Source organism: Lipotes vexillifer, unplaced genomic scaffold (genome assembly GCF_000442215.2).
Source record: "Lipotes vexillifer unplaced genomic scaffold, Lipotes_vexillifer_v1.1 scaffold1390, whole genome shotgun sequence".
Taxonomy (NCBI): Eukaryota; Metazoa; Chordata; class Mammalia; order Artiodactyla; family Lipotidae; genus Lipotes; species Lipotes vexillifer.
In genome coordinates this window covers 149,180-176,495 of record NW_006789620.1, presented here as the reverse complement: position 1 = coordinate 176,495, position 27,316 = coordinate 149,180, and the positions used below count along the sequence as shown (strand labels likewise).

The window sequence follows — 27,316 nt, the reverse complement described above, 5'->3', positions numbered from 1 at the left end:
GTTTTGGTTTTTGCAGCAGCTTTATTGAGATATAATTCACCTATCATGCAAGTCACCCACTTAAATTGTATATTCAGTGGTTTTTAATATATTCACAAAGTTGTGCAGCCATCAGCACACAATTTTAGAACATTTTCATTGCCCCTGAAAGAAATCCTGTACCGATTAGTAGTCATTTCTCATTTCCCTTTAACCTCTTCAGTGTTAAGCAAGCACAAATCTACCTTCTGTCTCTATAGATTTCTCTCTTCTGGACATTTCATGTAAATAGAGTCATACAATATGTTCTTTTGTGACTGGCTTCCCTCACTTATAATGTTTTCAAGGTTCACCTGTGTTGTAGCACGTATTAGTACTTCATTCTTTTTATGGCGAAATAATATTTTACTGTATGGATATACCACAGTTTATCCATTTATCAGTTGATAGATATTTGGGGTTGTTTCTAGTTTTTTGTTTGTTTGTTTGTTTGTTTTTGCGGTACACGGCCCTCTCACTGCTGTGGCCTCTCCCGTTGCGGAGCACAGGCTCCGGATGCGCAGGCTCAGTGGCCATGGCTCACGGGCCCAGCCACTCCATGGCATGTAGGATCTTCCCAGACCGGGGCACAAACCCGTGTCCCCTGCATCGGCAGGCGGACTCTCAACCACTGCACCACCAGGGAAGCCCTGTTTCTAGTTTTTGATTATTGTGACTAATGCTGCTGTGAACATTTGTGTACAGGTTTTCATGTGGACATATGTTTTCACTTCATCCTAGGTACATACTTAGGAGTAGAAATGCTGGGTCATATGGTAACTTGAGGTTTTTTTTAATTATGTTTTTAAATTAACTTCTTTCTTAACCCTGTTTCTGACAAGTAATATATGTTCCTCATCTCCTAGACTTCTGACAGATGGTTGGCTGAAGCCATGGACAACAATTTCTTTTATCTCTACACTTACTCCCTTGGTGGTATCGTCAGACTTACTCACTTTCAACTCTCAAATAAATATCTTCCTCAACCTTGGGCCGGAACTTCAGACTTGTCTATCCAGTTGCCTAATTGACATCTCTATTTCCTTGCCTAATAAGTATCTAATAAGTATCTCAAAGTTAACAGCTCCAAAACTAAGATCCTGGTCTTCCCCTCCAGCCTGACCAACCCACAAGTCTTCCTCATATCAGTTACTGGTCATGCCATTCTTGCTCATGCCAAAATTCCTTGAATTCTTGAATTCCTTCTTTCTCTTCCATATCCCAAACCCAATCCATCAGCAAGTTCTGTGATTCTACCTTCAAAATAGAACTATAATCAAAACAGTACCTGGTCCCCTTTCAGTAGAGATCATGATAAAATATAAGCCAGTTTGTGGCACTCTTCTTAATCAACCCCACCCACACCCCGTTTTCTCCTTTGGTGTCATCCCTGTTCTCTCTTCCCCTTCCTGCTGCCCTTGCTGCAGCCACAGCTTCCTCAGCCAGTGCTTGCCTGAGGGCTTTGCAGGTACTGTTTTTTCTGCTTGCTTTTCCCAGATTTTGGCAGGCTTCACTCCTTAACCCCTCAGCTCTTCACCCAGATGTCATTTATCAGTGAAGCCTTCACTGACTACCATCTTGAATAATGTGTCCAATTCTCATCACTCCCAATCCCCCTTGTCTTCTTTTTCTTCAAAGCATTATCTTACCTCTGGCATGCTGTATATTTTGCTTTATCTTATCTTGTTATTATGTGTTCTCATCACCCCTCCTCTTTTAGACTGGAGGTTTCTTAAAGACATGAATTTTTGTCCACTTTGCTCATTGCTGTCCCCAGCACCTAGAACAGTTCTTGGCACATGGTAGGCACTAAGTAAATACTCTTGAAATAACATTTCTTTCCAGTCTTTTTCTATGCATTTTTATATAGTCAAGATCCAGCTTACTCAAAGACTTTAACTGTGTATCTTTTTTTTCTTGTATCAGCGGTCACTAATTATATCATAGTAATTTCCCCATAACATTAAAACTACATAAAATACAGGCAGCCCCCTCTTGCATGTTCCAACATGCACAAATTTCAGTTACCACAGTTCGGTTATATAACATGAGTCTCCCAATTCAGCACAATTCAGAATTCCGTTATCTGGTGTATTAAATGAGTAGCTGCATAAAATACAAACTGCTGCTAACTCCTCAGTCCACAAAACACTACATAAATAACAGATGCACATCATAGCAGTCACACATTTCAAAGTGTTGGTGACCGGTCACTGTGCATCTTAGTTCATGCACATACAGTAAAACATGCCATTGTGTTGCCTCCTTGATCCAGTGAGAAACCCACATGACAGTTTACAAAAATGGATCATCGAAAGAAGGAATTGGCCAACAAGGATGAGAATGCAGTAAAGAAATAAATAATGATAATGCTGGAAGTGGAATTCATATAGAACCTCAGAGGAATTATAGAAGAACCAGCTGGTTGGAGAGACTCTAGATGTGTAGCCAAAGGACCTTAGTGAAGATAAACTTATCAGCATAAATGAGGAAAATGGTTGTGATGAAAAGGATAAAGATGTCCCAGAGGAAGTGATGCCAGCAAAAAGCTTGGACTTATATACACTACCAAACGTAAAATAGCTAGCTAGTGCGAAGCAGCCACATAGCACAGGGAGATCAGCTCGGTGCTTTGTGACCACCTGGAGGGGTGGGATAGGGAGGGTGGGAGGGAGGGAGACGCACGAGGGAAGAGATATGGGGCCATATGTATATGTATAACTGATTCACTTTGTTATAAAGCAGAAGCTAACACACTATTGTAAAGCAATTATACTCCAATAAAGATGTTTAAAAAAATAAAATAAAAGAGCTCTCAGAGATGGTATTGCATGACACTGAAAGCATAAAGGATAAATGTTGGAAGCTGATCCAAACTTAAAAAGGCATGTGACAGTTTTCCGAAGCAAAGAAGATACTGTGCATCATACATTATATGCCTTACAAAGAAGACAAGCACTGTTCAAATGACTCTTGATAAGTTTTTTACAAAGAAATAAAACACTTCAATTCTTTAAATTACAGTGTACTAAATAAATACTATTGATAGTTTTACTATTTTTTTCATTTCACTAAACATGTATAACTGACAGTAAAAGAGTTTTCAGTGTTCTGACAAAAATTCCTAAATGTCGTAGAATAAATCCGTTTTTCCCATTGATTAAAATCACTTTACATGGTTTCAGCTTGCACATTTTTTTTCAGTCCTGTACTACCATGCAAAGCAAAAACTGCCTGTATTTGAAGTGGTTATACGTATACTATTCTATTGTATGAATATGCCATAATTTATCCATTTCCCTGTATAAGTGGTTTCTAATTTCAAACTACTGAAGATAATTCTGTAACAAATTTTTTAAAATAAATCTTTACATTTTTTATTGTTTCCCCCAAAAAATAGAGTTGTAAAGGTATAACTAGTGAGTAGAAAAGTTTGGGCATTTTAAAAGATCTTGAATATATAGTACCACATTATCTCCTAGAGCAGTTGTGCCATTTCACACGTCCATCAACAGTGTGTGTATCTGTTTCACCATGCTCTAATACAAGTATTACTTTTCAGATCTTCACTAAGCTGATAAGCTTGAAAATGATGTCTCAATATAATTTTATTTCTTTGAGTTCAAGTGAGGTTGGGTATTTTTACATTATTTGCTGGCTACTTTTATGAAGTGCCTTCAATTTCTTCGTTTATTGTTTATTTTTCTAATGAGGATTGTTCAGTTCTTTATTTTTAAATGATGTACTTCATTTTATGATGATCCCCTCATTTTAATGATTATTAGTTTAAGTACCTGTTCATCTTAACAATTATAAAGGGAAAAACTCACACTTGATCCCTCTTAGATTTTGATAGTCCTACTCTCCAAACATTTTTCAATAGCAGTTTTTATTTTTATGGAATTAAAACATATGGTAGACATTGTTATGTGACTAGCAATAAGAAGTTGTGTTAGCGTTCTCCAGAGAAATAAGACCAATAGAATATATATAAAGAGATTTATTTTAAGGAATTGGCTCACATGATTGTGGGGCTGGCAAGTCTGATATATGTAGAGCAGGTTGGCAGGCTGGAAACTCAAGCAGGAGTTAATGCTACAGTCCTGAGGCAGAATTCTTCTACTGGAAACCTCAGATTTTGCTCTTAAGGCCTTCAGCTGATGAAACAAGACTTTCATATTATTGAGGGTAATACCCTTTACTTTAAAGCCAACTGATTGTAGATGTTAGACCACATCTACAAAATACTGTCACAGCAACACCCATACTAGTATTTGATTAAGTAACTCGGTACTATAGCCTAGCCAAACTGACACATAAAATTAACCACTAAAGTATTATAAGTATAACCAGACTGAGATGCTGTGGTTTGACTTAGTAGATGAAGTCTAGGTATTACTGCTGGTTAACATGAGCAGGTAGAGTGACTGTAATCATTTTTTCATGAAGACCAGCTGGTCTGATTGCCCAATGTCTACCTTGAAACTTCTTGAAGCTTCCTTCTGTAGCATGTTTTATATTTAATACAAAACTAGATATCTTCATCAGTGTCCCAGACTAAAACTAAGTGGGCCAGATGCCCAGGGTTGATTTACACCTGAATCAATTGATATGAAGAAGATGCCTCTGTAGCATGCAGCTTTCATCTTGTCTAGCTTTGACTTCACAGCAAGGGGTGGGAAAGGCGAAAAAGTAGAAGACCCAGCAGTCCATCCCAGGGCTCGGCCACAGAAGTTCACATGCAGTGCTTCTTAGTCTAGACTTGATGGTCAAGTCTGATCAAGGAGATGGCCATGTAGATCTACCAGGACACTCATCCGGGTACATTTAATATGTCAAGAGTTTCTCTAATCCTAGGAATTGCTGCTGAGCTGTCTCATCCTGCTATTTAATGAACTAAATTATGAAGCAGCGCATAGCATAAGCACACAAACTGTTGGCTGATGTTTCTAAGAATTAAAAAAAATAAAAATAAAAAACAAGATACCTTTAAAGTCCTCTTATAGCTACTCTTTAGGATTACTAAGTACCGAAGTGCTTTGCATACACACACACACACACACACACACACACACACACACACACACACACACACACACACAGTAATTCTTGCTTAATTGGGACAGGAACTTGGATAAAGACTATCCTTTTAATTATCTGTAAATAAAATTGTTAAAGCAACCTACTTGAGAGAGATGACTTCATAAATTTTAAATAGTTTTTATAACAATCTGCTAATTTATCCATTTATTAAAACATGTTTAAGAGAATTCACAAGTAGATAAGTCTAGTACTTTATATGCTTCAGGATAGAGACACTAAAATGTCAGTAAAAAACAAAAAGGTGTAATAATTGGTTTGAATTATGGTCTTATGGGTTAGTCTCAGGTCCTAGAGCCACCTCACACCTAAGCTGAATCCTGCTTCTACTGCCTTATGAGCCCTGAGCCTTAGCCTACTTACCCTAATAGTACCCATCTCAGAAGGTAAGACATTTGTGTGAAAGGCATAGAACAGTTTGGCATATAGGAATACTAGCTGTTATTCTTTCTTGTAATCAATTTGAAGTAATGGCCCTACTACTTCTAAGATTAAGGGAAAGCCTGTGACAAACAGTCTGTTTCTTTATAATTTAATTAAATTTAATTGCACTTTCATATGCTTTTCTTTCTGCTTTCAGTGAATCTTCCCTACATCAATCCCCTTTTCTCCCCTGATCAAAAGAAAACACTCCAGCCCTCTTGTCCATATTGTTCTTTCCTTGAAGTCTCAGGATTACCAGCTGTTCTTAGACCTTCATGCTTCACAAATTCCCTTTCCCGGACTTCAGTTGAACTAAAGTCATTTTGTGGATCATATTTCCATTTGCACTATTAAACTGATTGTTATGCAGCCTGGGAAGGGAAGCTGTGTACTGTACAGGGTCTTACTGGGTCCTAGGTCTGAAAGGTGACCCCTGTTTTAGTAGGGTTTTTTTATGTGAAAGGATTTGCATTTGTCAGTTATGTAAATAAAACCCACAATTCCATTAGTGTGAAATTTTCTCTTTGATGTCCTTTTAAGAAGTGAAAGAGATAAAAGTCATTATTAGTAAAATACTGTATGAAAAATCAAAGTGAATGAATATAATTTTGGAGTAAACTATGTCTATATGTTGCAGGTTCCTTGCGGCTTATAAAGGATACTGAAAAGTTGTCATAAGATGCGAAGTTTTCATGGAAAAATGAAAATTTTCAGAAGTAGTTAAATAACTGTATTCTTCATTGGTGGTACCATTGCCCCCTCAAACTCAGTTGTAAAGTTAATTAAAATATTTGAAGGAAAACAAAAAAAATTTTTAGTTTTAAAACTTGTCAAGGGTATTGACCCAATTATTTTAGTCAAATGTTTGCCAACTGCATGTTAAGGAAAACTTACGCTTAAAACCTTTATGATGGCTATATAAAGTATAAAATTCATGCACTTTTGCTTCAGATGAGTTGTATTTGCTATTCTTTTTATGCTTTAAAAAGTTTATTGGATAATTGTATTTAATTGAACAATAAGCTTTAATTGCTGTTTTGTCAAATTAGAGCCTGTAAGGCCATGTCAGAATTACTGGCCAATTAATTATGCCACCTTAAAAACCTGTTGGACTGGGAAGCTAATTTACAAAAGTGACATATTAACTGTTCTTAATTTTGCCATGCACACCTAGGCTCCTACACACCATGTTTTATCCAGTATTCGTTGGGCCACGATAGCATGGCTTAGTACATTTGGTCCTCATTTTTCCCGGATTTCATATTTGCAGATCTGCCTACTCGCTAAATTTATTTGTAACCCCCAAATCAATACAGTGCTTTCATGTTCATTTATGTGTGGCATAAGGAGGGAATTTGAGTTGCCCAACTGCGAGTTTCCAGCTGAGGTTGAACAAGGGGACATTCTCTCTTCTCGTTTCAGGTCTCATACTATAAACATGTCCTTTTTGCAGTCCATGTAATGCCATATATTTTGCATTTTTGTTCCTTTTGTTGACAATTTCTCTGTTTAAAATGGCCCCAAGTGTAGTGCCAAAGTGTTGTCAAGTATTTCTAAATGCAGGAGGGCCTTGATGTACCTTATGGAGAAAATACTGTGTTAGATAAGCCTCATTCAGATATGAGTCATAGGGCTGTCAGCTGAAACTTCATTGTTAGTAAATCAACAATATACACATTAAATAAGGCATCTTTAAACTGAAACACACATTAATCGATGTTATGTGTTGATCAGTTAATGAAACTATGTGACCAGAGGCTTGCAGGAACCCAACCTTGTGTTTCCTCTATCAACAATGGTTCTGTGTTCTCTAATTCTGTGAATAATGAGAATCAACTGTATTTGTGTTAAAGGCTAGGGCCTTGATGTCAGTCTGGTTTTAATTTTTAAACATTTTGTTCTCATTTGCAAATTGTGCTCTGCATCTTTAGGACTGATGAAGTACTTGCCTAATCAAGGTACAAATATTCTTCTTAATCTACTGTTGTAATAATGTGGCCTGATAGGATCTAGGGCTAGATTGGGTAGTGAAGAAATAACTCTGGGACAGAAGAAAGTCTTTGATTTTTAAGAAATACAAGTTTTCCAAAGAGGCAAGTATTTATTAGATTGAATTTTAGCATCTTAATAAAAATGTAGGTTCTCCCAGAGGGTATTTTCAACATCTGTTGTCACTGAGAATTTTATTTAAATAATAATTATTTAATGAATAGATTAAATTACAACTTAAATCCAGAATCTAGATAGCAGTATCTTTTATCTGTAAAGACTACATTATTTTAAATAAAACTTCAGTTCTTGGCCTTCTCATATCCTTTGTTTTAATGGCATGCATTCCATATCTTAAAGCATTGTATGAAATCTAAAATCAGAACTGTCCAAAAAGTTTTCCAGGGTTTTCTTTGTGTTTAGAGTTTTTGTTACTGTTTTTGTGGTGGTTGTTACTTCTACTGCCTTGTCTTCTTAAATTTCTTTACGTATTTTTCTTGACCAGTTCTATACTGAACTGGTATTTGATATGCCAAGAACTCAGGCATTTATTATTTTTAAATTTTAATTAATTAATTTATTTATTTATGGCTGTGTTAGGTCTTCGTTTCTGTGCGAGGGCTTTCTCTAGTTGCGGCAAGTGGGGGCCACTCTTCATCACGGTGTGCGGGCCTCTCACTCTCGTGGCCTCTCTTGTTGCGGAACGCAGGCTCCAGACGCGCAGGCTCAGTAATTGTGGCTCACGGGCCTAGTTGCTCCGCGGCATGTGGGATCTTCCCATACCAGGGCTTGGACCAGTGTCCCCTGCATTGGCAGGCAGATTCTCAACCACTGTGCCACCAGGGAAGCCCTGATATTTTTAGATAATTTTAAAGCAACGTAAAAGATTTTCGTTTCTAAAATTTATGAAGCTGATAGTTGCAAGTCGTGAATTCAAGCCCTGCTTCTGCAGTCATTTAGCTCTTAGTTAAAGGAGATCATTTAACTGTCTTGATGCAAGAACAGACCAAATGCCCTGGAAATCCACTGTGGCTTATAAATTACAAGGTTTGATGCCTGGGTAGGGTTAATATTTTATTTCAGAGGAGCCAAAATGCTTTTCTCCTCAACTTGCCTGCCCTCCATTGAGTCTTCTCTCACCTCCCCTTACATCAGTTTACTAGTGGCTGATAAGGGATTAGAATCCTGTTCTTTTTCTTCTCAACCATGTGACCTTGGAAACTACTGTGAGTTGATTTGCTCTTAAAAGTTCTATTCAGTTTACCAAACCTCTTTGAAAGTCCTTATTGCCAGACCCTGTGATAGGCATCAAGGGTACAGAGAAGGAAAGAAACCATTCCTCTGACCTTAATCTCAATTTCTAATCCAGTAGAGAAGATAGACAAATAACAAGTAATTGTAATAGAGTGTTACGGTTATAATAGAAGCAATATGTACCAGGTTGGGGGGGAGGGTTGTTTGTTTTGCACCCCTCAAAAACCAGTGTGATTAATTCTGTTTGAGCAGCTAAGAAAATAGAGGAAGAGGTGCTCCTTGCTCGGAGTTGAGAAGAATGACTAGTAGTTTACCAGGTCCAAGTGTGGGAAGCATACAGGCACAACAAGGGCCTTTGCAATGCCTATTGGCACAAAGGAACATGGTATTGTATATGTTCAGAAAGCTAAGAAGTATTGTATATAGATAAAGCATAGAGGATGTGTGTTAGGTGCTAGATGTTGGAGTGTTCTGTCTGTATGCTATGCTGAGGAATTTGTTAAATGTTTCATGAAAATTCAAATACACAAAAGGAGAGAATAATGTAATAAATGCCCATGTACTTATCACCTAGTTTCTATTTGTAGTATTTAAAAGCAAAGTTCAGACACTCATTATTTCACCTATTAAATACCTGCTAAAGAATTTCAACTCTGCACAGTGGAGAGTTTTAAACAAAGGATCAAAGAACGGAAGTCTGCAGCTCATCAAGGTTCTCTTGGGGGTATGTGGAGGACAGATTGGAGGGAACTAAGACCAGGGGCAGGAAGCAGTTAGAAAGCAGTTTTATTTAAATCCAGGCAAGAAATGCTGAAGAGTGTCACACGGAAGGGGATGGATAAAGAGAAATCATTACAAGAGAATGGTCTGAAAAATTGCCTTGGGGAGTGGAGGGATGATGGGAAAGCTTTGGACAGCTTCTTAGCAAAGATGGGAAGTGTGGGTGTTTGGTCAGGTTTATAGGGAACAGTGTGCATGTTAAATGTCGAAATAGGGAAGTCCATTTGGCTGTAGGCACAGAGCTCAGAAGAGAGATTGCAAAGCTGTTCATAATGTAGGTGGTGGTGGCCATGTGTGCAGACAGAGCATGTAAAGGGAGGATGATAGCACCAACAGGGTCTGAGAGGCAAACCTGTGGCCACCTCAAAGGGCCCTGATTTCAAAAAGGAAATAGATATGGAAGTGGCCAGCCAGCAGAGTGACTGGCAAATTGTGAGGAAGTGGTAAATGTGAGTTTCTTTACTTCCTTTGCTTATGTGTGGTGTTCTTGCTTCCCCTTAGCCTCAACTCTTTTTTCAGATCTTATGCAACTTGCATTATCTCTGTCCTAAGTTCACCAGGCAAATGGAACTTTAAATTTGATGGCAAGAAAATCTGCTTTTCTTATGGACATTTAGTATATGCATACTTATCCTGCTATCCCTATTAGTTTACCCTTTGAGAGCAGAAGGTGTGTATTCATTTGAGTGTCTTCACTTCACCAGTTAATTCAGAGCTTTGCACGTGATAGATATGCTATACATATTTATTAAAATGAATTAAGTGTCTGGCTTCTTTCCATACACTTGGTGTGTGTTCACGTTATGGGCCAACTGTGGGTGTATATATTTTACATCACCTCTCTTTTCCAGTTTCTCCCAGAAAACGAGCTCTTATCCCTTTCTTCCCTCTCAAACAGCACGCTTAAAAATTTTGTTAAGATTTTTTTTTTAATGACAGGTTATATTTAATGTTTTAAATTACTCTGTTTTGGAGCCACTGAAATGAATTGGAGCATTTAGAAATGCATTTAGAAAATAAGAATTACAAGTAGTTGGGGGATCACATTATAAATCTGACCTTTGCTTCTGCTTTCTTCTCCAGGGCCTGCTCTCTTTTCTGAGCGCCCCACTCATAGGTGCGCTGTCTGATGTGTGGGGAAGGAAGCCCTTTCTCCTCGGCACTGTCTTCTTCACCTGCTTCCCAATTCCACTGATGAGGATTAGTCCATGGTGAGTGGCTAGGTCCTCCATCATGACTGTCTGTTTTGGGTCACATGTGGACAGTACACCTGCAGTGTGCTTTTTAACCTTTGCAAAACAGTTGTATCTGTGTTTTCATTTGAACTCTTCAGTAATACTGAAAGCTAGTAGGCAGTTGCCATCATGCCCACCTAAGTTCTTCACTTAGGTGAAGAAATAGAAAGAAAAGATGTCTCTAAGGGCAGCTATTGTTGCCATTAGATCTAAGTTACAAGATTGGGTCCTGGGAGGGGGCAGACAGTCCCTGTACTCACTCAATTGTGGCTCATTTGACTTTGAAAATGTGTTGTTTTTGTCAGCTCATTGCTCTAGGGCACTGACGTGAACATAGTTTATATCAAAAGGCAGGAGTCACTTTTGTGTGTACTGTATTAAGACCAATAAATAGCCTATTCTAAATCATAATGTGAATTTTAATTTGATCTCATTTTTTCATGATAAATAAGGAGAGAATAGTTAGCATGTAACCAAGGCTATTTAGTTAATAAAAATGGGTTGGAATTTGCATCTGAGCAGTAACTTAGTTTTTCTGGAGTACAGAGGATGGTATTTTGGCCAAAATTCCTGTGCTGAGATGCTATTCCTATGTGAAGAACATACTTTAGAATGGAGGGTTTTTGTGTTTCAGTTTTTTGGGGTTTTTAAAAAAATGCAATTAATAGTTTTGGAGGGGGGTGCGCATGTGAAAATACTCTCATTTGATTATTTGTTAGGAATTTTAGGTCAACATTTGTCATGTTCCAAATGTGTTGGCTATCTATAATGAATCATTTTATTTCCTACCAGATGAATTTTTATAAAATACTTTCTGGTATTGAGTCTTTCTGTCCAAGAACAAGTCATGCTTTTCTGATGAATTAGGGTTTTTTTTTAATGTCCTCTCAATACCTTAAAATTATTTTCTTCAGATCTTTAAATGATTTTACCTCTTCTAGTTTTCATGCTGCTGCTTCTGCTACTTGTGTGGACTAATGAATAATGTTAAATAAAAGTAATGATTATGGACCTGTCTAGGACCTATCTACCTCATATATATGAAGGAAATATAATGTTTCATCATTGAGTATCAAGCTACCTTTTGGGTTTAAAAATACTTGTTCCTATTTTATTTAGAGATTTTCTTTTTTAAAATCAAGGTTGAGTGTCAAATTTTATTTGATGCCTTTTGCATCAGTGGAGATCATTTGAATTTTCTTCTTAGATCTACCAGCGTGATGAATCATATTAATAGATTTCTAATATTGAAACATCCTTACATCCTAGGATTAAACCCTGCTTTTTGTTCTGTGAGATTCTGTTTGCTAATATTTTAACTAGATGTTTTAAGCATCTATGCATGTGATAGAAATTTTTTGTCTTAATTACATTAATTTTTAAAATACTTCCTGCTTTTGTGTATATGTGTTATTCTTAGCTAAAGCTAGGAAGTTTAGAAAGTTTTAATTTCTGTTCTGGCTACCTTTAAGAGTATAACTTTACTGCATACCCTTACTCTTTCATTTTTTTTAAACTGCATTTACTGAAACCCCTTGAACAATGACAAAATTAGTATGTTTCTCCTTCCTCTCCTTCTTGATTATAATTTTATTAGTTGTCCTCTATATCTTTAAATATACATGTATTTTTAAAATTTATTTATAGTCTTTACATGATATCTTTGGCTTTGGTTATAAAAGTGTGTATACACTACCTCTCTCATGGGTGTTTAAAATAATCTTTTTATAGGTGGTATTTTGCAATGATTTCCATGTCTGGAGTCTTCTCAGTCACGTTCTCTGTGATATTTGCCTATGTAGCTGATGTTACTCAGGAGCATGAGCGAAGTACTGCTTATGGATGGGTAAGATAATAGATTGTTTTTTAATCAGAGAAATAATGAACATTCTACTAAAAATTCACTGGAAAGTGAGATTTTATTAAAATAGTGTTAAATATTGACTTATGTAAAAGAAAATCCAAAGCAATTGAAATTTAAAAAGAGACTTATGAGAAATTAAAAATAGCAAGATAGAAATTGCTAGTAATTTATTTTCTGGTTTTAGTGTTGGAAGATTGGCAGGATGTGTTGAGTTGTCAGTTGCAAAGTTTGTTTGATTTGTTTCTTGTTAGCTAATCTCTTGAGGAACCATAACAGTAAACAGGTGCTACGATCATAGGTCTCTGTGTACCTTATTAGAATTGGAGAGGTGATAAAACCTCAGCCATGTTAATCCATTGTTACTGTATTGCTAGTTATGTGACTCAGGCACTTATTTGGGGCATGGTACTACAGAAAAAGGACTACATTCATTCAGCAAATAATTGCTGAGTGTAAAACAAAAGTTATAGGAGAACTTTTTTGGGTAATTGACAATCATTTCTAATTTTCTTAGGCAAGATAATGGCACTGTGGTTACGTAGGAGAAGAAAGACCTGTAGAAGATGGCAGGCTGAAGCCATTTAGGTCAGAGTGTCACAACTCTGAAAATTACTTAAATGGTCCAAGGGGAAAAGATGACAGGCGAGCATTTGTGGGTATGTGTTCAGTGTGTGAACCTTTTGGGGTAATTGGGTGTGGACAGGAAACATTTTCCCTTCTTCCCTTTTAGGTTCTTTGGCCAGCATAATAATTAAATTGACGTAAGACAGATTAACAGGAGAAAAACAAATTTAATTTCATTTGTATGGAGTCCCACAAAGATGTGAGATACTCAAGGGAAGTCAGGCAATTGAGGCTTATATACCATCCTGAGCTAAGGAGAAAGAGGGTAGGGGTCTGGGGCTTCAAAGGGAAGGAAGACAATTCACAGGAAGATGAGGAGAGCAAATATCTGGTAAACAAATGTTTGCCATTCCATGCAGATAAGTCTGATATAAAAAGTTATCTTTACTATTTGCTCTCTTCCTGGCATAGGCCTCCTGTCTAAATTCTTTTAGGCTGTTAAGGGAAAGGTAAAAAGCTTTTCCTGAGTCTCCTGGGTCTTAATTGCCTTCAGCTAAAAACAATCTACATGCCAAAGTGGCACATTTTGGGGTGGCTTATTCTGCTCCCCTTCAGTGTGCATTTGAATGTTTGGAGGGGGATTGAATGCCAGAAACTCAGGTTACTTCTCTCCTGAGTCTTACTTTTTCTTTTAAATCCCACTTCCTGGAAGACAGTAAGTAGTCATTCAGTGTTGACTGAATGAATAATTGTATGGATCAATGATGGACATATAAGTCAGTCACTGCTGTTCCACAGAACACAGCAGCAATTTTTACTTTGTTGATTTTAGACATCAGTAGTTTAAAAACTTCTCCTTCGACCCCACTTACCCTGTAGCTATTACTTGCTCTCTCCTTTCCTTCTTCCCTCCTCCCCTGAATGTTTCTCATGTCATGTCCTAAAACAGGGGCATCTCCAGAGTGCTGCGGAGGAGGACAGAGGGAGAAGCATATAGGAAGGCTTCAAAGAAGGCAGGGTGTTCAAGGTGGGCTCTCAGGGTCGGTCAGCAGATTTGAGGGGTGCCAGAAGCCTCATCACACTTGTACAGCTTTTCTCAACATCACAGAAAACACTCATTTCCCTCCAATTTTGTTCGATTTTTGTTCCTTGCTTCCACCAGAAAAACCCCTCATGAAGCTGTTGTGCTAAGCAGTAGTACTTAGGAAAGATTTCAGAGAGAGAGAGAGTTCTGGAACCAAAGTGATCATGACTTAGTTCCCCTGTCTCCAGCTCAGTTCTTCATCTGTAAAATGGCAATTATAATAATGGCTGTCTGTAGGTATGTTGAGAGAAGTTAGTGAGAGGAGTGCCCTACTGAAGTGTGCCCTCAGCCAGCATGTAAGGCTTCCTGGACTTGGTCACAGGACCTAGGATTTGGCCAGTGGCTAACCTTTACATTTACCTCTACATGTCAGATGTTGAGATGACAAACCTGAAAAAAGTAAAAGAAAAAAAGCTTGCAAGCTACCTTACAGATATAGGAGGATTTATTGCCAGTTAATTATAGGATTGTCAATCAAGTCCAGCTGAAATTCTAAGAAACATTTTGAGATCTGTTAAAGAATATATATGTATATCTTCCTTACTGAAACTCCCCCAGTAAACAAAGAAAAGTGGTAATTTCTTTCAATGACTGCAATAATGAATTTAAGTTAATGCTCATTGAGAGACTGTTGTGGTGAAGTCATCCTTTAGATTTATTCACTGGTGTCGTATTGAGTGTTAAAGAGGGATTTTAGATAAATACACAAACTAAGCAAGTAGGCTGCTTTAAGTTTTAAGAAAGATGCAACATTTTACATAGAATTTCATGGGACCATAGATTCTCAGAAACTCATTCAACAAATATTTATTGAGCAATGTAACTAATCAAATAAAACAATTAGGAAACCACTGCTGCTCCCTGTCCCCTTCTGATATTTGAAATTTGGTGACTAACCTTTTTATTTTCATTTCCATATTCCACATGATTAAACTGGCTCTCAGAGTATTCATTATTAAATATTTTAATAACAGATTTTTTCCCACTAAATTCCTATTGTTTCTCACTATTACTACATGTATATAATAATTATGTTTTACTTTTTGCATACTTGAAGAAATTAAACTGATCTTTAAGTGTTATACCTGCTTCAGTGTACCGCTAAGGGAATGGAGGGAGGAAGATTAGGGTATTATAGGTGGGCATTAGTAGACAGAGAGATGGGAGGAGGAAATCCTGAGCACTGTAGGACCTAACCAAATTGGGCTGTGTTAGGAGGAGGGGATAGGCCTGCCCCTCTCTGTCTGAGAGCATTTGCCTTGCAGTACCATCTAAGTCAAGTTATGAAGCTTTCAAGTCTTCAGATACATAGACTTGTAAATAATTAGCTCGTGTCTTCTTCGTGGTTTGCAAGACTTAAAGATTCTCATTAAGATTTCTGCCTTTGGTAATTTCTCCATGGCAGTGTACAAATGTTTGAATTATGGAAATACCAGAAAATAGAGCACTTCTCCCTTAGAGCAGTGTTGCAGGATACATCACATGGATGGGAAAGATGAATTTAAAAGTTTACCATGGTTTGGAGTGCATCATTTATTGATAATGAGCATTAATCTCATAACCAATTGTTCTTTTTTTTTTTTTTTTTTTTTTTTTTTTTTTTTTGCGGTACGCGGGCCTCTCACTGTTGTGGCCTCTCCCATTGCGGAGCTCAGGCTCCGGATGCGCAGGCTCAGCGGCCATGGCCCACGGGTCTAGCCGCTCCGCAGCATGTGGGATCTTCCCGGACCAGGGCCCGAACCCATGTCCCCTGCATCGGCAGGTGGACTCTCAACCACTGCGCCACCAGGGAAGCCCTGGAGTGCATCATTTATTGATAATGAGCATTAATCTCATAATCAATCATTCTTTATCCCCCTTGTTTATATCTGAAGTAGTTACTGTATCCTCTTCAAATTTGTGGGGGAGCTTAGTAAAGAAGGCAGTCATTTTCTATTCAAAACTGATGTATAGTGTATTCTTATATATTAAATTATTGTTATATAGATAATAATTTAATTCCATTGTTGTTGTTTTTTTTGCGGTATGTGGGCCTCTCACTGTTGTGGTCTCTCCCATCGCGGAGCACAGGCTCCGGACACGCAGGCTCAATGGCCATGGCTCACGGGCCCAGCCGCTCCACGGCATGTGGGATCCTCCCGGACTGGGGCATGAACCCGTGTCCCCTGCATCGGCAGGTGGACTCTCAACCACTGCGCCACCAGGGAAGCCCAATTCCATTGTTCTTAATGACCAAATCTTGAGTTATTGAACAGTCTTCATCTTAGAAAATGTCCAATTGGCTAGAATAGAATTATGATAGTAGAATTAGAAATGTCTTTGACAAATAACGAAATAAATGATTGTTTTCTTCTGTATACTCCATGATCTTTAGATTCTTTACACTTGGAATGCTGTGGAATTATAGAAGCAGTTTTAGCTGAAATTTAGCTCTGACTGTGCATTTTAGTGAGAAAGATTAATTTGAGAAATTGGAAAATGGCTTCCAGTTCTTGCTCATCTGTGTGAACTTAAGACATATATTGTTTCTTTATTTGTACATTGAGTTGTAGAATATCTTCTCAATTTACATACAGTAATTTGATAAGGATTAAGTAGTGGAAAACTGTTGTGAATAAATGAATGAATGACCCATTTTGTGCAGGTATGATATTGTTAGTATTGGCACCTGAGGACCCTGCAGCAGTGCTTCCGTAGCACGTGAGGATGCTGCAGGAGTGCTCCCGTAGCTGTTTGCATGTCATTGCAATTTATATTATAAAGTTACATGATTGCCTTGATCTTCTTAAATAAAATGAAAAACCCTGAAGGGCAGGAGCTCTGTCTTCTTATTTATCTGGCACATAGTAGATGCTCAGTAAATACTGAACCAGGGAATTCCTGTTCCCCAAATTAGAATTCTCTATATTCCCTTTTTTTCCGCAGAATTTTTTTTACTTTTGGCTTTTATAATATTTTTAGTATAATACTAATTTCCAATACGTTGTATTATCACATTCAGTTGGGGGGTGATGGATGAAGAAAAAATGTTATTGGCTACCCAGGAGTCATAATTTCAATCATAGTTAATGATTTCTGTAGTTTCTCTTAAAATCCATTAGAAGTTTAAATAACTAACTTATTATAAATGTGCTTTTGACACTCAGTCTGGTTATAATTTGGAGACTGCCCATTTAAGCTTCTGAACATTCAGATTACATTTCAAAATAAAGGGAGGCTTCTACGTGCTTGTAGGAAAGCAGTGTGAAGAAGCTTCACATGGATTCAAGTTGCAAGGGTGATCAGTTGAGTCAGTGGTCTCTGGTATTAGGTGGAGGTTGGGGGTGACAGCATGACAAAAGTCCCTAGCCTGGGGATTTCTCCATTTAAAAAGCTTTGACATCTCCCTCAACAAATCTTTTCGGATTTTTTGTTGTTGTTATAGCTTTTTCTAAGATTACCAGAGATTTTTCCCCCTCTCCGTGCTAATGAAATGGTGAAACAGTACATGATTTTGGAAGATGAAATCAAGCCTAGTCTCTGAGTAATTTGTAGATTTTATCATCAACCGTGCAGAAATTTTTTTTATACCTTTCTCTCTACATCCCCATTCCCGAAATAAAGAATATTAAAACATGTATATTTTATTTATGAGGAAGGTTTTACAATTTTTATTTCTAACAAATCATTATTTTGTATTCTTGTAGCTTTCTAGAATAACTCCAATTAGTTAATAGCTTGTGAACAAGTCCTTAAAACAAAATTACTTTCATTCTTTTTCATTCTTAAAAGTCGTGTGCAACACAATCCTTTTGTCTTTTTAAAGCCAGGGATGGATGGCTTTAGGTATGTACCTGTGGGAACCTGGATGAGAACAGGAATATAGCTGTGCACCTGCAGCAGATGGGACCCTGGGTGAGAGTGTGCTTTTTCCATAGGTCTCAGCCACATTTGCAGCCAGTCTGGTCAGCAGCCCAGCCATTGGAGCATACCTGTCTGCCAGTTATGGAGACAGCCTTGTTGTGCTGGTGGCCACAGTGGTGGCTCTTCTGGACATCTGCTTCATCTTATTGGCTGTTCCAGAATCTTTGCCAGAGAAAATGAGACCTCTTTCCTGGGGAGCTCAGATTTCTTGGAAACAAGCAGATCCTTTTGCGGTAAATAAAAACATGAAAACATTTACTTTCCTAAATATCTTTCTAAGCCATGCAAATAAAAGAACATTCCTGCAGCCTCAAGCATCCTAGCAGTTGTTGATCTATTTTTTTTCTCCAGTAAAAATAGAAAAAATGTATTTGCAAGTAAGGGACTGAGGTAGACTGTATACCAAGGAATATATAGAATTGCTACTTCTTAAGTCAAGCATGTGGTTATCCTATGGGAAGAGATAAGAAATGTCCAGTTTATCCCTGATGAAGACTTAGGAAGGAAGGTTTTTCTTCTTTTTGCATAGTTGTTTTCATCCTTCTTTTAACGAAATAAATGAAAGTGGCCATTTGAAGTGGTTGTTCCGATTCACTTAAATTCAAAAAGGTTAAATGCATTTGGACCGACTAAAGTAGTTATTATCTAAGTTGTTAATATACACCCACGTTGAACAGAGGCTTTGAACTTGTCTTTTGCAGATTGAATGGAGTCTTTGTTTTCTCTTTTGTCATGGGGGAATCCCATTAACAACTAGAAAAAGTACTGAGAAGAAGAATCTTCTCTCCCCACCTTCTCTGGTTTGAAATTGTTCTTGAAGAAAATGTGTGCGGAAAAATATAACCAGAGATTTGATATTTGCATTTTTCCCTTAAGTTTACCTTTTAGGAAAAATACATATAAGAAAACTAACTCATGAGAAATTCTTTTCTAAAAAGCTCCCTCATTGTATGACCTGGGGACCCTGCTCATTCTGTTTGTGCTGTAATGTCAGATATCAAAAAATAGGTGTGGAGAAAAGGAAACCAGGAGTGGAGCCAGTCAGACCTCCCATCTTGTCAAGCTACACAGAGAAATTCCTCTGTGAAGTGGAACTATTGTGGCTTACTTCTCAGGGCTGTTATGAGGATTGCAGTGAATGTATATAAATTAACCAGTCTAGTGTCTGGTATATAGCAAGGTCCCAATAGACATTAGCTACTTTTGCTTTTAATTATATGAAGGTTACAGTTATGATCACCTAGAATGCACTGCAGAACTCTACACTCTGTAGACAACTTTTGGTGCACCTTTTGGTCTACTCAAACATCCTGTGTAGAGAGGAGTATAGGATTTTGGACAAGGTTGTAACATTCAGAAAGTTGTTACTGGTCAGAGAATCTTGTCGTCACTGACCCCATAGCTGGAGCATACTTATTTGTCTATCAATTTTAAAGGCAAATTTAATGCTAACATTTTAAAAAATAGAGTAAATTTATGTGTAATGAAAACACTGTACTGTTTATGGCTTTAAAGGAGTTGTATTATGAATGAAAGAGAGATGAGATTTTCTTAAAAGGTTCTGGAGCAATGTTTTTTCAGGGTCTGTTCATAGGATGTTCAGGGTCTGTTTCAGGATGTGAACCAGTATTGTTAACAAAGAGAGAAAGCTGTAATATTTGAAACATACCTCTGAAATTAGGACTTGTAACCTCCTTAAAGAGATGGTGATAGATTTAATGTTAAGGCTCAATTCCTTTTATAATCCATTCATCTTTTGTTATCCACCTTAATAGATCAAAACAGTGCAGCCAATATCCCAGAATATCAGTGACATCTGTATCTATTTGCTTTTTATATGTTTCTGTTTCTGCTTATTCCTAGTCACTGAAGAAAGTTGGAAAAGATTCTACCGTCTTACTAATCTGCATCACCGTTTTTCTTTCATACCTTCCTGAGGCTGGACAGTATTCAAGTTTTTTCCTCTATCTCAGGCAGGTGAGTAGTGAGTGCCTAGTAGCTTTTGAACATGAGGAAAATCAGAGATTGGGATCTGGCTAGAGGTATTTTGTGGGAAAACACTGTAGAGAAAAAAAGTGTGTTAACTTGCTTCTAGTTATAAATGTAGGTGCTGACATATAATTAGTAGTCAGGAGACCTTTAGTGCAATAATTTTAAAAACACAATAAAATGTTTACTGTGGAAAAAATTTCTTGGAGAGTTATACAGAAAGAGAATTAGTAGAAACAGAATTTATTAAATCTTTAATAATACCCATTAAATTTCACAGAGAGGTAAAGTTTATTTCAGAAGTGCCCTGACCCCTGGGTCTGATCACAGCCATCTTGCTTAGCCATCTGTAGTAGGCCATAGCTCAACACCACTGTAGACTTCAAGGTGGCTCACAAACAATAACCAAAATAATCTTTTCTCCCTTCTGATTTTTCTCTTTAAAAATTTACACTTTGGGCTTCCCTGGTGGCGCAGTGGTTGAGAGTCCGCCTGCCAGTGCAGGGGACACGGGTTCGTGCCCCGGTCTGGGAAGATCCCACATGCCGCGAGCGGCTGGGCCCGTGAGCCATGGCCGCTGAGCCTGTGCGTCTGGAGCCTGTGCTTCGCAACGGGAGATGCCACAACAGTGAGAGGCCCGCGTACCGCAAAAAAAAAAAAAAAAAATTACACTTTGTCCTCCCCAAAAGGCAATTGGCTTACAGCAATTAAAAAAAAAAGTTCCCAGGCTTCCCTGGTGGCACAGTGGTTGGGAGTCCGCCTGCCGATGCAGGGGACGCGGGTTCGTGCCCCGGTCTGGGAAGATCCCACATGCCGCGGAGTGGCTGGGCCCGAGAGCCATGGCTGCTGAGCCTGCGTGTCCAGAGACTGTGCTCTGCAATGGGAGAGACCACAACAGTGAGAGGCCCGCGTACCGGAAAAAAAAAAAAAGTTCCCTTTTCCAACTGTTGTTTTAGGTCTCTGGGATTGCTAAGACCTGAGTTGCCTTCCATTGCAATCCTGTCTTGGTCTTTTACTGATTGCATTGGAAGTCTTTCTCCTAATGGTTTACTCCACTTTGTCAGAGCAAGCCTCCTCCTAAGATAAATTCCTCTATTTTTAGAGATATTTTTAAATAAAATTTGTTAAATTCTCCATTCTCATAGTTTCCTGAGAGTATGAGACTCTAATATTTTATATGGTGGCACGTTTAAGTAAAACTTTTTTCAAGCAGTTTTATTTTTGCTTTGCTCATTATGGTGGGTGGATGCTGGAGATTCGGAGGGAAGAGTGGTGAGCTAGTGTGGTTAATGTAGAAAATTATATATGCATATATTAAATTACATTAAATTTGTATTTAATGTAGAAAATAATGTAGGAAAAATGGGAAAGTCCAAGGAAGAAAGTGAAAAAACATGTCTCCTTCTTAAAGTGTTCAACATAAAGTTCCCAGCACATCTATTTCTAGGTATATAGACAAGACAATTGAAAACACATATCTATACAAAAACTCTTACACAAATTATTATTTATAGTAGCCCAAAATTAGAAACAACCCATATGCCTATTAACTGATGAAATGGGTCAACAAATGTGAACTATTTATACAATGGAATGTTATTGTTTGGCAATAAAAAGCAATGAAGCACTGATACACGCTACAACATGGGTGAACTTTGAAAACATTATAAGTGAAAGAAGCCAGACCATATATAGTATGATTCCATTTCTATGAAATGCTCAGAATAAATAAATCCATAGAGATAGAAAGTAGATTACTGGCTAGGTGGTAGAGTAGGCTGGGGGAATGGGAATCCTAATGGGGTACCATGTTTCTTTGAGGAGTGATGAGAGCTTTTAAAATTGATCATGGTGATAATTTCCCAACCCTGTGAATATAAAACTAAAACCATTGAATTGTACACTTGTAATGGGTGAATTGTATGGTATTTTAATTCTGACTCAATAAAGCTGTTTCAAAAAGTATATTTACAGGGGATGTGGGGAGAGAGGGACTGGGAGTTTGGGGTTAGTAGATGCAAACTATTACATATAGAATGGATGGACAACAGGTTCCTACTGTATAGCACAAGGAACTATATATTCAGTGTCCTGGGATAAACCGTAATGGAAAAGAATATAAAAGAGGATGTATATTATGCATAACTGAGTCACTTTGCTGTACAGCAGAAACTGATGCATTTTAAATCAACAATACTTCAATTAAAAAAGATATATATATATTTACAAATTAGACTGAAATAGATTCCAATTTTTAAAAATTGCATTTGATTAGAGAGTAATAGGATATTATTAATGTCAGCAGCACTGGTTTGGGAACCAGAGGTTCTAGCTCTAACTCTTTTTATTAGCTAGTTGTGTAACTTGAAGCAAGGCGGTCATTTATGAAATGTGAAGATTGTATACAATAATTTTTAAAGTTTTTTTCGGAATTTTATAAAGTTTCAATAGATAGGGCAAATAAAAACTTGATATTTAAAACTTAAAAGTTTTAGTAGGCATTTCAGAGCTGCCGTTAAGATTAAGAGGCTTAAAAATCATTACCAGCTAACTTTGGCTGCTCATTAGAATTAGAATCACCATGGAAGCTTTTTAAAACATACCTGTGTCTGGGCCCAGAGAGTCTGATTTAATTGGTCTCAAGTGGATTCCAGCATCTCATTTCTCCTCTCTCCCTTATTCTGTTCTCCCCTTCTCTGTTGCCCACATGATTTTAATGTGCAGCCAAAGTTGAGAACCACTGACTTTGCCAGTGAGCATACTCTGTGTTGGCAGCATCAAAAATCAAATCATTTTCTTCATGTTCTCTCCAACGCTTGATAATGTTATGTTTGTCTCTTGGTGGGTTGCAGCTGGGGATGGATATGAAAAAAATAGGTAGGCGTACAATAGAAAATATTATCTTAATATTTGTTAAATTAAGTTGTGCCGCTTATAATGATTTCTTATGACAGATTTAGATATAAATTATTGGTTAAATAGGTTCAACTTTGAGCACTGCCTAATTTGCCATTGTCAAGGTTTTATGAACTTTCCTCAACTATTTTATTCTATGGCTTTAATGGAACATAACATCCTTATTTTTATAATATCTGTATTACAGAGTGTTTTCATTTCCACAGGTCATAGGTTTTGGATCTGTTAAAATTGCAGCATTCATAGCTATGGTAGGAATTCTGTCTATTGTGGCTCAGGTGAGTGTTATTTTACCCATTCTTTCTTTTTTTTTTTTTTTAATGTTTTTAATCTGAAGTAACTGTAGATTCATAGGAAGCTGCAAAGAAATATTCATGGAGATCTCCTGCACCACTACCTCAGTTCCCCTCCTCCTCTGCCATGGTAACATCTTGTGTTCTGTGGTACAGTATCAAACCCAGTAAACTGACAATGGATACAGACCATAGAGTTATTCCATTTTTAATAGAATCTTAAGGTTATGATTTAGGAGGAATTTAACACAACTTTTCAATACTTTGTAGAGCACGTGTTGTTACCTCTAATGGATCAATTCAGCAAATAAAAATTTGCTTTTACAACCACCAACCACAATCTAACTCCAGTACTGCAAAATTAACCAGAAAAATGTTTCAATATTATTTTAGTATTGAAAAATAATGAAGGTGAAAAGCAGAAATGAAATTTTGTAACTATTACAATCCTTGCTATCCCCAGGACTGAAGAAATGTGGTAAGTCAGTATGTTAGGGTATATGTAATGAGTAAAGAGTATTTATTAAACGTTTCCCCATCTATTATAGGACCACAAAAGGCAGGGCATATGTGCTTTAAATTAATTCATTGATATGCTTAGGTGCATTCACTGTATCATATGGGACTCTTATGAGGCTATTTTCCTGGAACAGCTATATGCTGCTTTAAAGCATGGTAGGCCAGGTGGAGCATTCTTCTGTGATAACTCTCTCAAAGAGAAATGAGAAGCCTGCAAAACTGCTTTGCCCAAATATTAGAATTGACAAGGCTTATAGGACTGCATCAAACCAAGGGCCTTTTATTTTTTTTTAACTGTATCAGCAAATGTAAATTATGTTAAACTTTCAAGTTGCTTATGATTTTGGCTTGTTTTTTATATTAACTCTGGTTAGTCAATTAGCCCAGATTCACCTTTTATCCTATGCCTTTTCAGGCTATCTCACCTAAGTTTTTAGCAAAGTATGTATTTGTTAAAATCACTTTTGTATCAGTCCAACTTTTTGAAACTGTTAACCCCCACCAAAATCCCACATATTCTGTAAATGTTCATCATTCACTGGTGGTTAAATTATTGGCATTTCTTCAAAGAGACAGAGGCATTTTCTTCTCAATCACAGTAACTGCTGAACAGCTGTGATGACCTTTTGGGAAGTGATAAGCACCAGATAAACAGGTTTCTGGGGAGGAGGCTGAAGGCCCTGAGCTCAGGTTAGTCTGGGAAGGCCCCGAAGTTTCACCCCTTTTGAGCTACATCAGTACTGCACGGCCTCCAAGGTCTTAGGTCAGATGGTCTGCCATTTTGAGATTCTTGGTCACCATTAATGGGCTTCCGCACAGAACTTGCATCAGATCTTGTGCTTGTGTTCATATGATTACTCAGGATTATCCCCTTTGCTTTGCAGACGGTCTTTCTTACCATCTTGATGAGATCATTAGGGAATAAGAACACCGTTCTCCTCGGTTTGGGTTTTCAGATGTTCCAGTTAGCCTGGTACGGTTTTGGATCTCAGGCATGGTAAGCCTCTCCCATAGATTCTTATGAACTAATAGACAGATGTATCTTTTAGAGGAGCTCGAATTAGTTGAGTGTGATGTGAAGGAAGCAGGAGTTATTTTACTGGCATAGTGTATTCAACATTTCAAAAACTGTTTAGACTTAATTTGGGGAAAGGTAGAGCTGATAATTTAGGATTATTTGGATAGATTGCCTTCACCTCAGCAGGCTTTCAGTGAGTTGTTACTTCCTCCGACCCTCCAAAAAAAAGTTTTATGCCTAATTTTTAAACACATTTGTCAATTTTTTTAGACAACACATTATAGGCAAAAACAAAACAAGAAGACAAGGAAAACTGACTGATTATGGTGGGATTTACTACTATCATTAGCTGAGTGACTTTGGACAGTGACATAACCTTTATAATACAAAGCATATGAGTTAGATGAACACTGAGATCTCCTCCAGAATCTTGTGTATCCTGATCAGTTACTACTCCTAATGTATTAGATTCCCATTAAGAGGAAGGAAGGTCAAATTAAGCCCTGTGGAATAAGAAGAAATAAAAAGAATTTTGAGTGCTATTTTGTTGTGTGGCAAGTTTCCCTATGTGCCTGGCTACCAAATACTAGAGTCCATATCTCCGTTTTAGATATTTGAGTTAGTCCCCATTTTGCAGTCATAAGTGGATGACACAATTTAGAAGAACTCGAAATGCGTTAGGTGGTCAGTGGTTGATTCTTCTTGTTCTTGGAAATCTTAATTTCAGTCCCATGAACTTTGGTTCAGTAGCTGATTCAGTCAAACTCATGCTACCTTAGAAAGATTCTGTCGACCTAAAGGGTTTTTCCTTTTAAGTAAGGACGTGCATGTCATCCCCAAGAGTCTGGCCAAGCAGGTTTTAATCCCAGTTGAGGCCTCACTTTGCTCACACTCAACACCTAATACACATGTAGGTCCCTTTCATTGAGAAAAAAACAGAGGTCTAAAGGAAACACTTGGAAGTCTGCAGGATGTCATCCTGAACTTCAGGTCTCTGAAGTGTTATGTGCCACCAACTTTTTCTGTAGGTGACACACAACACTTTATTGAGGGCTAGAAAACTGAGCAGCTCAAAGACGGTATGGAGGTGAGCCTTTGAGAAGTACAAAGAAAAAAGTGGAAAATTGGTAGGGAAAATGTGGTATTTATAGGAACAAGAAATCCTTTTGCATTTCATTGAGCTTGCATCTAAATACGGTAATAGGGAAACTAGGAAGAAGAACACATTTGACAGAGGTAAAATAAAGAAATGAAACTTTCCCAGCCCGTGAAGTGATCAGTATTAACAGATGCATAACCGTCTAGGTTAAAAAAAAAAAAATCCATTTTTAAAGAGGAAAAAAATAAATGCAACTTAACACAAGAAAACAGAAAGCATTTAGTGCTTTTGCCATTGATTGTACTCTGAACAGCAAGCTCATTGGGGCTGGCCTGCTCCCTGACCGCAGCCTGTCCTGTCATTGCAGGATGATGTGGGCAGCAGGGACCGTGGCCGCCATGTCCAGCATCACATTTCCAGCAGTCAGTGCCCTCGTCTCTCGGAATGCAGAGTCAGATCAGCAAGGTGAGGTCACTGTTTTCCTCCTTCAACGGAGACATACCTGCCATAAGCATGAGCAACTCTGAGCCTCTCTTCACATCAACAAAGCAAGAGGTTACAGCCATGTGGTCCCTGCTCAACAATCATACCTGTTTACTTTGGCAAATAGGAAAATTCTGTTTTCCTTCCTACTTTGATCTTTGATCATATTTTTGAAATCTGGACTCAGAAGGTCAGAATACTAAGACAACTATCCATTTTCTCTTTTCAGTTTTGACTCCTCTTTTATTTGCCACCGTTAGAATTTACTAGACTTTAATCATATTTTAACAGACTAGTTAGTAAAACAATGAGTTCTTTATTTAATCACTGAAATTTCTTTAATTTGGAATCACTCAAAGTCCATTACTCAATTTAGGAAATGATTCTTTGAGTGGATGAAGACAAATAAATCTGAGTAGTTCTTGATAATTGGATGCAGAGTGAGAGACAAAATTAAGATGACTGTGTAGAGTAGCACTCTGTCTAGACTCTTACTTCGTCCTTCTTGTGCCTGTGGCTTCCCTATCAAGCAGTTCCTACTGTCAAAATTAGTCCTTTTCTTTCACCATCACTTAATGGCTTACCTGACTGTAGTCAGGAAGTAGTGAATTTTAGAAGAAAAAAATTTTAATGCCTTAGAGATATTTCTAAAGTTTCAATAAAAAACTAGATTGGAAAAGCTAGTTTATTCATTGCACCTATTTTTCCACATCAGAAATTAGCCATCTTATTCATATCTACTTTTTTAATCTTTTTTTTTTTTTTTTTTTTTTTTTTTTTTTTTT

At 37.5% G+C, this 27,316-nt stretch overlaps 1 protein-coding gene across 1 annotated transcript in view; it reads left to right on the top strand.

Annotated features, from left to right (window-relative positions):
- Window positions 1–27,316, top strand: part of SLC71A2 (solute carrier family 71 member 2) — a 75,930-nt gene that overhangs the window by 44,967 nt on the left and 3,647 nt on the right. The window contains exons 4-10 of the mRNA XM_007462781.1: window positions 10,648–10,775; window positions 12,531–12,645; window positions 18,229–18,447; window positions 20,078–20,191; window positions 23,326–23,397; window positions 24,816–24,928; window positions 26,416–26,513. Of these exons, the coding sequence (XP_007462843.1) occupies window positions 10,648–10,775; window positions 12,531–12,645; window positions 18,229–18,447; window positions 20,078–20,191; window positions 23,326–23,397; window positions 24,816–24,928; window positions 26,416–26,513 (859 nt within the window). The remainder of the gene's footprint in view (window positions 1–10,647; window positions 10,776–12,530; window positions 12,646–18,228; window positions 18,448–20,077; window positions 20,192–23,325; window positions 23,398–24,815; window positions 24,929–26,415; window positions 26,514–27,316) is intronic.